At 40.9% G+C, this 12,632-nt stretch overlaps 1 protein-coding gene across 1 annotated transcript in view; it reads right to left on the bottom strand.

Annotated features, from left to right (window-relative positions):
- LOC146324170 (voltage-dependent R-type calcium channel subunit alpha-1E-like) overlaps positions 1-12,632 on the bottom strand; it is a 59,889-nt gene that overhangs the window by 22,861 nt on the left and 24,396 nt on the right. The window contains exons 17-24 of the mRNA XM_084723431.1: positions 8,621-9,502; positions 6,409-6,653; positions 4,299-4,410; positions 4,010-4,139; positions 3,466-3,525; positions 1,860-1,966; positions 1,618-1,629; positions 1,300-1,435 (exon numbers count right to left, since the gene is read on the bottom strand). Coding sequence (XP_084579557.1) covers positions 1,300-1,435; positions 1,618-1,629; positions 1,860-1,966; positions 3,466-3,525; positions 4,010-4,139; positions 4,299-4,410; positions 6,409-6,653; positions 8,621-9,502 — 1,684 coding nt within the window. The remainder of the gene's footprint in view (positions 1-1,299; positions 1,436-1,617; positions 1,630-1,859; positions 1,967-3,465; positions 3,526-4,009; positions 4,140-4,298; positions 4,411-6,408; positions 6,654-8,620; positions 9,503-12,632) is intronic.

Genomic DNA, 12,632 nt, shown 5'->3' with positions numbered 1-12,632 from the left:
GTCATGGGAGGAGTTGGGAGTAATTTACGCTCAAGTTTTGAAGAAACAGAAACCCCTACTGATAATGCATTAAACATACCCTGAGTAGTTTTTGAGACAAATACTTTACTTAAGTATATTTCCATGCAAAGCAACACTTGAGTACAGATTTTCAGTACTCTTTCCATCACTGTGTATAAATATGTAATACATACCGCGATGGGGTCTAAATGCCAAAGATTATCTAATTTTCTCATACTTTTGTGCACCTGTCAAATAAAAATATTTGTTCACACAGAATAAACTCTCTGAGACCTGAACTGATGAGCTGGAAGGTAATACATTTATGTAAAGATAATCAATAGGTTTTGGAACACATTCAGCAAAAATATTCATAAATTCTAGGCAGTTTGTAGCTAATATATTAAAAAATGTTAAACCATTAATGGGCCTTTAAAGTTAATGTTTTCTCACAGATCTTTACTCCCTCTCCCTGTGAATAGAAGAAGAAGTGAATTAGTCGCAGCAGTCCCAGGATGACTACCTGTTAGCACACTCAGACAATCCTCCAGCTGCTTCTCGGGCTGGTTAATTCCCTCCCTTCACTTTTAACCCTCCCCTCCCCTCCCGTTTTCCTTCATTCTCTGTAAATCGCCTTCCTTTCCTCTTTAGCCTCCTCAGTTTCCATTTAGGTTCTTTTTCCACTGAAACGTATATTTAGTGCCTGACAGTTTTTCCAAGGATATCCACCTGTGTATGTCTGAGCGTTTATGATTTGTTGTGTCTTCATCTGATCTCCCGTGTTTGTTTTCTTCCTGTAGACAGGCTACGTGTGAGGTTTGGCGATCCCAGCCCTGACAACATGTCTTCATGCCCCGATGCTCACAGTTTATCACCTCATCTGTCGACTACTCATTTTTTTTCTCTGCTCTTAGGTCTGTGACACAGTTCTAGGGGATGAAAGAGAAAGTATCTTTAAGATATAGGGTATGTTTGTGGCCTGGTAGCTCAGTAGATAGTGTGGACACCCCATGTACTGAGTCCTCTGCAGTGTGTTCGACTCCCGACTGTGGCCATTTGCTCTGTGTCACCCCGCCCCCCTTTCCTGTCCAAACCTCATTTCAGCTGTCCTATCTAAAGGCATAAAAAAAACCAAAACGATATATACACATATATACAAAAAAAGATGTAGGATATGTCTCTATATGTTTCTATCAGTGTGTGTGAGCAAAGTTGCTTATCTGCTTCCTGAAAGACAAGAGCATTGAGCCTTCTAATTTTTAACCCAAAAATATGTCATGGAGATGGAGCATCGCTCACCTTTAGTTTGGGAAGTCTCTTAATGGTCTTCAGTGGTCTGAGGACACGCAACACTCTCAGAGATTTGATGGTCTTAATGTCCCGTCCTTTGTTATTTCTGTGCAGAAAGACAGACGGTGTGAGCACGGTGCCATTGCTTTATACTAAATATCACATTTTTAGAAACATCATGATTTGCAGAACTGTTTTTCCCACCGTATTCATCCACTGTTACAGTACATTTACAGTAATCTGACATATTCTACATGTTACACGCTGAACTTTTCACATTTAAAGATGGCATTTGTTCTAAGAGAGGAAGACTTTTTAGTTTTTTACCCCATCACATTGCTGGTGGTCAATCCCACACGGGCATCATCCACAGACGGAGACAAACAGGAAAGAGGGACATGTATATCAACAGTCATAATGTTGAATACAAAATGGGAGAGAGGACTGCATGAAGCGAGACTACATTTACAGCAAAAAAAGCTCATTTATCGCTGAGTTAAAGACACTTTGATGTTTAGACATATGATCAGCGCATGTGTGCATAAATTTCAATAAATCATGTGACTGACGAGAGGGCGAAGGCCACCAGCGCTCCCACCACGACGATAAAGTCTAGGATGTTCCACAGGTCTCTGAAGTAGGAGCCATCGTGGAGGATCAGACCCTGGTCAATCATCTAAGGATGAGAATAATGTGTAAGATGAATAAATGTCCTTCACAATGTCCTTCAGGATAGTTTCCAGGGATGGAGTCAACTCTGTACTCACTTTTTTTTTCTTTTTTTCTTTTTTTAGGTATTTTAAGTTTCAGTTGAATTAAATGAGCAATGGGCCTGACAAAGCTGTTTGTTACTCGAAGGACAAAAAGCAAGATAAATGCGAGCAGTCGTAAGATGATTAACAGCAGAGGAAAGTAGAAAAACAATCATTCCCACCCCACGTTAGGCTTGTTTTGTTTTTTCAGACATCCCTTGAATCGTTTTCTTCGTAAATTACTGGTTAATTTGTCTTCTTTGGAACTCTGAAAATCATTTGAATGAAACAAAGAAACTTTTAACTGAACTGGTCACAACAAGTGGAGATGAGGGGTCACAAGTAAGCGTTGTTTCTTTTAAAGGGGACACCGGACAAAATGGTTGGAAATTCCTTTTCTTTTATTGTGTGTGAAAACCACTGAACAACAAATGCCTAAAAAAGACGTAGTTGCTGAATTCAGTTCCTGTGGCTCCATAGTGGTCTGGTCTGTCTGGTAACCATGGTGATTAGGATTAGGACTTGATTTGGGAAAAAGGCACAGATTAACAGTTCCTAAGTCAATGTTCCTATTTCATCTTACATGATCTCTCCTAACCTAGGATAGGATAACTCTTAACCTGTCCTTCTTTTAACTTTTCCACCTATAGTGGTAGCTAACTTATTAACTAGCTCATGAGTAATGTTTGCTAACAGTAGCTACTAGTTATGGACGCTGGATACAGTGGAGACTGTGTCTGCTATCTCAGTCCAGTGTTCTTGCAAATTTCCCCAAAAGAACTTCTTTAGATTTCTCTACAGATATTAACAAAACCTCTAATTAATCTGTTTTGAAGGCATTTTTTTTAGTGTTTCAGTATATTAAAAAAAACAACTGTTGAAAAGTTGTTTAGCTCAGTGAGATGAGAAAAGTAGTGTCAGTTATTAGTTAACAGACATAAAAGTTCATAAGTGATGGTGGATTGAGTATTTTTGAATTTTCTCACCTGAGACAGGATGAAGAAAGAGAAGATAGGATTCCTAAAGTTAGTTAGGATTCTATAATCAGGAATTGGGAAAAATCTTTGTCTCTTAAGATCGGATATGGACTTTCTGTAATATGGCCCCGGGTTTGTTGCCCAATAAGTTTATACATATGAGAAACTTGTGGTGCATAATGGTTTACACAGTACTTAGAAAATATAAGGGAAGATAAAAGAAAGTACTGCAAGTCAGGAGGTATACACAGAAAAAGGAGATTTTATAATGATTATATGAGCAGTATGTTATTTAAAAGAAAAGGCTGTATAGTTCAGTGACTGTGCAAACATTCACAGTATGCAGCATAAGAATATTTGAAATATGCAAGATAGTAAAAAAAAAGATATTTAAATGTTTTCACCACAGTGACATATTATTATGCCATCTTTACACATTAACTCACCTTTATAATCATTTCAAATGTGAAGACTCCAGTGAACACATAATCAAAATACCGTAGAACCTGCAGAGTGTGAGACACAGTCAAAGAGAAAAAAATTCTTCAACTTGTTGCATTGATTATGTGACATTAAAACCTATTTTACTTCACAGAATCTCATCTTATGGTGTAGTGCAAAACAGTCCACTCCAATGATGATAATACAGCACAAGATAATTAGCCTAATTCCTCCCATGAAGAACCAGGCTCAGTGTGTGTCAGACTTCAATATCCTCACAGCGATTTAACTGCCCCCATATCAAGTCACATTAGAAGCCCTTTGCAAAACAATTTAAGGAAACGTTTTTTAGAAATGTTGTCTTTTTCCATCATGCTACTTTGGCTGCTTAGCGTAGAGGAAGGGAGCTATTAAACCCAAGACACAGAGAAAGAGTGATTGGAGTTAACAGTGATTCAGGAGACAGTAAAAAACAGCAGTATTAAGTCATTAATGCTATAAACTGTCCCTGTCAAGCAATGATCTATACGTGAAAGTGAACACACAGACCTTATTCCAGTCAGAGGAGGTGGCCACAGGGTCCTCAGCAGCCAGTGCTATACTGCTCGCAGCTATGACCAGCAGGATGGACATTTCAAAGTACCTGAGGTTCACCACGTAGTGACACGCTCGACGCACCCTGAGGGAGAGCAGACAGCAGAGAGAAGATGTGCTGCAGGCGTCAGGTACCACGTCTGCTGGGAGTGAGACTGAAGCTGGCTGAAATCTAAAGGCGGCTGGTTTAAACGACACGGATGAAGACTCTGGACATGTTGAAAAAGTGAGCGGTGTGACTTACGGGTTGTCAGGTTTGAAGATGAACATGCTGTCTGGAGTCACGGTGTTGACAGGCTTCGTCTCCTCCGACTCCTCCTTCTCTGACTTACAGGTTTCAGGGTCTTTACTGTTGACTAGAGGAGGTCAGGAGGAGAAGAAGAAGACGAGGTAAGGACAGGTGTGAGGAGGAGAAGACAGAAGCCTTCCAAAGCCACTTTAAAGTGTAACTTCTGTATTTTTCAACCTGGACCAGATTTCATATCATGACAGGCTCTGATTGTTACTCTAAGGGTCTGACAATATTGTGGAAAGCATCCCAGTAGAGATAGACCTTTTTGTTAATGAATAAGATCCTTTTTGTTTAAGCAGAAACAGCCAATCACTCTCCCCAAACCAACCAGACTCCATTTACACAAACTGATTTTATCATTGTAAAACATATTTCATTCAAACTGAACAGAAACAAAAACCCACCAAAATGTCTTGGGTCGTTTTTCCGCTGTTCCAACAATCACCAACTCTTGTTGTTGGGTTAAAATAAAGCATTAATTCATGAGGTTAGATATGGAAATTTCTGGACAGGAGTGAGAGGGAGGTCAGACATTGAGAGAAGCAGCAGGGAGAAAATGGCTCGTGGAGCCAGAATATTTTCACATCTACCTCGATGAATAAAGGGTTTATTTCAACCAAACCAGAGGTGGTGATTCTTGGAGCAGTGGAAAGATGAACCGAGATGGATTTGGTGAGTTTTATTTTGTTTCTTTTGAGCTTGAATCGAGTTTATTTTACAACGATAAAATTACTGTTTCTGGAAAATAGAGTCTGGTGGCTTTGGCAAGAGGCTGTTTCTGGTTAAACAAAACATATGTTACTCTTGAACAAAAAGGTCTATCTCTTTTTACCTATTACCTTGCGAGGCAGCTGGATTCGTGAGTTCACGGAATCATGCAAGAATCCATCTTGCCAGGCTTCAAGTTATCCATTTGTGCAGCCAATCAGCATCCTAGAAAGGACTAGTGTCAGCTAGGAGCGTGGTTTTAGGTGTGACGACTTCTAGGCTACCTATTAGTTGTGTGTTAACACTTTTCATTTTTGCTGCCTTTTTAACTCAAATATGACCAAATATTCCTAAGAGTGCCTTTAATGCACAAATTTTCTTTATGAAAACATTGAAAATTGTCTGCATACATGCTTCTGTAAATACATACTTCAGACTACGACTTGTTGGTTTTCTCCTACTTTGTCACATGATTTATTGATCTGACTGGAAGAAGTTAGCCTGTGTTAGTTGTGTTTGACAGATGATTCATCCAATCACTTGCCAAGTGTTTCTGAAAGTGCCTGCCCTTTTCCAAACTGTTTCTCAAGACGACTTCCCAGATGGTTCTGTGTAACAAACCATCTGGCATGTCAGGTTAATCTCTGCAGGGATCCTCTCTATAATTTTGTCAGATAATTATAGTGACAATCTGAATCTGTGGCAAAACAAGCAGTTTTAGTGAACATACTTTGACGGTTCACACTTGCTTTTCAGGATTAAATGGCAACGACCAATTTCACAAATTGTCATCCCCACTGGTTACTTAGACACCAACGGGAAAACCGTGGGAAAATAGGGTCCAGGTTCAAAAATACTTAAGTTACAATTTAAGAATTGCAAGTTTAGTTTTCCAAAGCGGATTTTAATCTGGGAAATATCCACTGAGAATAGCTCGAGCCCAGCAGTGGTGAGCTTCTCGAAATGAACTGCGGAGGCAACAATTTACCCTGAAGCACAAATCTGTAACTGCATGGCCTAATTTCTCATCTCAGATTTATTCAAAAACTAAATTTGCTTTAGAATGTAGGAGAAGTGTGACATTTAAAGAACAGCTGTGCTTTTCCAGTTTTAAAATCGGCTGTAGGGATGTCCCACACTGATGAGTACTTAAGGATCATCTATAGCAGCTACTTGAAATGAGTCCTGTCCTAAGTAACTCCCTGCCAGACCACAATGATTGGCTGACATTGTGAGGTTAAAGCAAAGTTAGTAATATCACAAGTCTTGAGGAAACAAACCTCCTAATGTTACCAGCTACAGTGTGAAAAAGTCACTGTATCAGCACCTAAAAAGTACAAACTAACAGTTGTACCTGTGATGGTGGAGAGCTCCAGACCTGACTGAACATTGGGAACCTCGATGATCACACTGGAGCTGAGCTGAGATTTATCCTGGTCCTGCTCTGTCTCTGTCTCTTCTTTGTTGCTCTCGGGGATGGCAGGTGGACATGGCTCTGATTGATGAGGATGTTCTTCCTGCTTCTGAGGATGCATGTCATCAGTGTGGCTCTGCTCGTCTGGTGGGTCAGTGGCTCCTCTTTCACTCCTGTCACCCTGTCTGAAAATATAGACAAAGACTTTACTGGACAGACAGGAGGACAGCGACAGACAGCATGTCAGGTGGTCAATATATTGTACTGAAGCTAATGGAATCACAAACACTGATGCAGGTACATGCATGAATTAAACATGTAATCTATTCTGGAGAAAGATTGATGAGTCTCATTCCCAGGTGGTCAGATACATACGTTTTGGGAATTAGACTCAACTGACCAAATGATTGGACCAACTCTCCAGTCACGGCCTGAAAACAGAACTAAGAGGAGGAGTAGAAGTCTAGTTTTCTCTCAAACATCTTGAATCACATGATACTTAAAGATTATTATGGATCTGAAGCTACAAACAAACTGCCTACCCCAGCTGTAAATAATGTCTGAACAATATTCTTAACGGACAAGTTCAGTTAGCTCAGCATTATATGTGGAGAAACTGCTCACCTATGGTGATGTGAGACAGTCACAGCACCATGAATGGCGCTGCAGCACAATAGCAGAAAGACTGAGAGGAGAAACTATGAGGCCTAATAAGGAAAAAACAGTCCTCGTTCTTTGCAACTAGTCTGCTCTGGCATGGAATGGAAACAGGACATTAATGGGGGAAATAATACTCATAAAGATGCTCATAAGTGCAGAGAAGGTAGGAAACATGGTTTAAACCTGGAGCCAAATTGGGCTCCGTGATGGTTAAGGAGTTCGGCTGCCGAAACCAGAACATCCTCAATTCAGATCTGGTGTGTTGTATGTTGCTCCTGATCTCTCTATTCTCATTTCTGTCATTGCTCTACCGTTGACTATCCAATTAAGGCACAAAATGGTCATAGTAAAGAAAAAAAAACATGCAGCCAAAATGCAAAGAAGTTGGTAAAATGCTAAAGGGATGAGGTGTTATTGTAGGCCAACCCATCCATTCACCCATCCATCTTCACCCACTTATTCAAAATCGGGTCGCGGGGGTAACAGTTCCAGCAGGGGACCCCAAACATCCCTTTCCCCGGCTACATTAGCCAGCTCTGACTGGGGGATCCCAAGATGTTCCCAGGCCAGAGCAGAGATATAATCCCTCCACCTAGTCCTTGGTCTGCTCCGTGGCCTCCTCCCAGCTGGATGTGCCTGGAACACCTCCATAGGGAGGTGACCAGGTGGCATCCTTATATGATGCCTGAACCACCTTAACTGGCTCCTTTCTAGGCAAAGGAGCAGCGGCTCTACTCCAAGTTCCTCACAGATGTACGATTTTCTATTGAATTTTTGATTAGTGCAGAAAATCAGGTCTGTGGTGACCAAAAGTTTATGAAACTGGCAAGTTTTGTTCAGCAAGATAATCTTTACAAATGAACAACTTTTTGTGATTTTTGTAGTCTAAATGCAATCACCAGATGTTAAAGGCTAAAAGGCTATTAACAAATCACATCACCACCGAATGACTTAAAAGTCACCACTACTGTGACTCAGATTTGGTTTGATGATGTTAAATGACTCAGACAACCACTGTACTGTCATTTAGTTTTTAAGAAACATAATATCTTACAAATTCACAAACTGGGTATTTACTGACATTTTATGTTGTCGAGCAAAGCACAAGGATCTCTATTTGTGTTAACAACAGACATTATTTCAGGCATCTGACTGAAAAACACATTCAGGGAGTTGGAAGAGTAAAAATACTAACTCATTTACAGGCTTTAGGATTTGATCCTGCAGCACTCGATAAATAAATGTTCACATTAAAGGTGAATTTAGTTTGTGCTGAAACTGACAACTTAATAACTTAAACTTGGGTTGTAACACAGTCAGGTCATTGAAAATCACTGGCACTGAACATGTAAGTGTTAATCTGACTGGCGACCTTTGTTATCTTATTCCTCTCTCTTCTCTAAATCGTTCCTGTCTCTCTTGATTGACTTTGATTTTATCTGTTAACCAAATCTGAAACGTTCTGCCAAAACAAACTGTTGGTCTGTCTCACCTGCTCTCATCAGGTTTGGACTCCTCCTCTCCCTCCGTCTTGGCCTCTGCTTCCATCTCCTCCACTTTCCCTGGATTTCTCTTCCTCTCTCTGCTGACCGAGCGACTCGCCAAGTGGCTTCCATTCCCGGGTGATGACCCCTGACTTCTGGTCCCGCTCTGATGGTCACAGTGATGCCTCCTGCCCCTGATCCCACCATGACCTCCCATCTCAGGAGTCAGGGTGTCGAGGTTATCTGGTGGTCTGAACTTCTTTACTGGCCTGTGTTGGCGCTCACCGTTCAACCTGGGGCTCTTGCGCTCGCTGTGACTCTGATTAACACCCAGTTTTCCGCTCTCAGTGACGGGATCTCGTACAGAAGCATCAGGAAGGGGAACGTTCGTAGGATCCAGTGACTCTGGCACCAGAACCGACACTGGCGGTTCAGGTATGTCACTGGGGAGGGTGGCATCCAGAGGAATATCCACAGACATGGAGGAGCCTGAGGCCTGGATCTTTGCTGGGGAGGCTAAGGGGTCCGTCAGGCGCTTCAAACTCCCAGATGGCGTGTTTTCCATGGCCTTGCGGTGCAGCGAAAGGGGACGTCCATGGGCTGACGCAGGAGGCCCGTCCTTCTCCTCGCTAGGGCTGCTGAACAGGATCTCACGGCTGGACATCTGGCGGTGTCTCCGCAGCTGGCTGGTCCTCTGCTCCCACACTGACATGGTCATCCTTTTTCTTCTTTCTCTCCTGGACATGAAAGAGTTAGAGGGGTTGAGTGGTGGGGGTGGGCGGCCCTCCCTTACGCTGCCCTGGGCCTCCTCCAGGGAGCACGAGTAGGTAGGCCGGCTGCGGTGGATGGCTCTTTTCCTGTACAGGTAGGGCCGCCTCCTCCGGCTTCCCCTGAGAAAAGAAAGAGAAGACAACATGTCAGTGCACAGAGGCAGGCAATTTGTTCCAAGTAGCGCCGCATTTAACATGCAGAACATTTGATTTTAGAGTTATAATTCAATTTAAAAATTTAAAGGGATAGTTTGAATTCTTTGAATTGCAGTTGTATGAGGTACTTATCAATAGTCAGTGTGTTATCTACAGTAGGTGGAGGTCAACATTCCCCCAATTTGCAGAAGCAGAGAGGACTACTAGCATGGAAGCTAAGGAATAAGTTGCTGTGGACAGGCTCCGCAGCAAAAACATAAAACATTTAGCAACTTAAAGAGACTTTAAGAGACACTTAAAATATTCTATAGTAGTTTAAGCGTATGCAAAACTTTGAATATTTTTACTGCTCTACCTTGCTGCCAGACAGAATTTTCTGATGGGAAACAGCCATTATATAAGCCAAACTCCATCAGCAAAATCTGTAATTTTATCTTGCAGAACATGGAAATTGTTAGTCTATTGTTGCCTCGATCGATTAGCTTATTTGCATTATTGTGTGACGTTGATTCACTTAAGTCACACAATACACAAACAAACAAACAAATCAAGGTAGTGGTAGACCAGCAACTCCTGTGCTCTGCAAAGTAAAATTGTAGATTTTTCCAAAGGAGTCTGGTAGCTTTGGAGAGAGTGATATTTGACTTATATAATACTGGTTTCCTGTTGGAAAGGGCTGTCTGACGGCAGGGTGAAGAGCTGAAAATACTGTACACTTAAATTAATAGTTATTTTTTTATGTGGACTCTTTGTAGGTGGCTAAAATGCATTTTGCTGCTGACCTTGTCCACATTTCCTACACAGGTTCTCCAGCTGCCGACTGCCAACCTACTGTATGTAATACAATGACACAGACCAGTACCTCATACAACCCCACTCTAAAAAATCTTAACAATCCCTTTAATTTTAGCTTGTATTGTTATTTTTAGTCCAGGTCTGAAACCATTTTTGCATGCTGTGCATTCAAAACAAAAGTCTAATTTGATTAGAGTTTCCAAATGTGCTCTGATGGTCTCAAAATTTTACTTTCTAGGTTTCCTGTTCGTTCTATGAAATGTAAATTAGCAATTAAAACATTTGTTCCAAAAAATGAACATCACAGTACAGAGCAAGTGCTTTGGTCTGATGTTCGAGCGGTGTATCAACGAGAAAGAGCAATTTCATTTCAACATGAAGCAATTTACTGGATCAATGAAGATGTTAAGTGAAAAATTAACAAAGCCAGGAATTGTTGTGTGACTTTAATAACAAAAAGAATAAGATGCAGAATGAAATCAGTGGAATAGATATAAAGAATGTGGAATCAAATAAGGTTGGAGAGTTTGGAGGAACAGGACAGAGCGTGAACAGAATGCTACTCAAGATGGAGTCTGGGACATTTACCCATTCAAGAAAAACAGGCGTTAGTGAGAGATTCAGAGAGCTGAGCAGACAGTGTTACTTACTGGAGCGTGGACTCTTGTGTGGTCCGTGTTATCAATGAGCGATTGGTTGAAAACAAGACATTAGTGCTTTTGTGAGCAGAGACAAAACAGGCCAGGAGACACACAGCAAATGATCCTGAAATATAGATCAATAAATAAACTGGCCCTTCACACAAAGACCAAAGTCATCAAAACATTCGTATATAGACTGTTGATAGCATTTACCAGCTGTTCTGAACTTGTTAGCTGAAGGGTAAACTGCTTTTATAAGACTACACGCACAGATTAATTATTAATTTCATATTTAATTGCTACATCATGTATTCTGCTTACATCAGAGTATCTCCACTGACCATATGTCTTCTTTAAATGTTGCTTTGAATGAATAAAAGGATAAATTTAACTGGACTCTCGATGCTTTGGTGTGTGTCTCCATTGGAGCCAAGCGGCACATTGACAAACAAGATGGTAGCAGTATTAGAAACAATTAAACAACATGGTAACGCTTAATATGAAGGGGTGTGCAAAAGGCTGTCATGACACCATCATAACAATGCAGGACACCTGTCATGAACATGAATGGGCCTTTATGAATGTTCATAGCTGTTGCCATTCAGTGTCAGTCAGTCAGCTATGTCAGTTTTAAAGCAAATTTGACACTGGTTGTGGTGTCTTTGTTATGACAACTTCACCTTAATCAAGTCAAGAATATCTGTTATGACAGCTTGACATTCAACGAGCCAATAATGCCTTTGTTATGACCACTTGACATTAACCTACAGCGGTCAGTTTGACGACAGGGAAAACAATACCAAGGTAGTTTTCTTGCTGGATTTGTCTCTGGATGACTCAGCTGTACAGCGGCACGGCTAACCGAGCTAACTAGCTAACATCAGCTACAGACAACAGCAGAGAGTGGTTAGCCTACTTTAGCAACAAATAAACTAGCCAACCACTGCCTGTCCATGAGGTAACTGTAAGTCATCTTTGTACTGTATCAAAAAGGCCTCATAACATTTAATGACATCTTCATCACAAGTTCAAACTTTACTTAAGGTCAAGGAAAATATTCATAACACACTTATAATGTTCTCATGTCATTGTCAATGGTATAATGTCATGTTAAAACATACAGCGGAACAGTTTCTTTAAGTTTGATAATGTCAGGTTGACATTACAAAGAAACTGGCAGATTATTTTGTCTCGATTAATGTCAAGTTGTCATGACACAGACACCTCAAACAATGTCAACTTTGCATTAAAAAAGACATTATTTGCTGAATAAAGCTTAATGACCACAGCCATGAGCATTTATAAATATTCCATAATAGTCCATAATAGATGTCATAACATGACTATGACAGTGTTGTGACAGTCTTGTGCACACCCCTTCAAATAAAGTGCTACCAACAACATTCATAAACATCAACAGTAAGCGCAACATTGATAAGACATCTTAGGTAAGATTGAGATGTTAGACAGTCCGAGCTACAGTATGGGTACAGGTAGAAAAACACAGAGATGGGCTCCATCAGCAAACACAGGAAAAGAGGACATATTTAGATACCCTTCAAACAAAACCACCACATTGGGATGCAGCTCTGAACACGACCGCCACCTCAGAGCACTCACACATTAGCATTCTTTTAGGACATGCTAGAAGAGCTAAA

This window comes from Lutjanus erythropterus, chromosome 7 (assembly GCF_056507025.1).
Source record: "Lutjanus erythropterus isolate fLutEry1 chromosome 7, fLutEry1.hap2, whole genome shotgun sequence".
In the NCBI taxonomy this organism is placed as follows: Eukaryota; Metazoa; Chordata; class Actinopteri; order Lutjaniformes; family Lutjanidae; genus Lutjanus; species Lutjanus erythropterus.
Note: the sequence above shows the minus strand (reverse complement) of the source record. Positions and strands in the feature narration are given on the sequence as shown.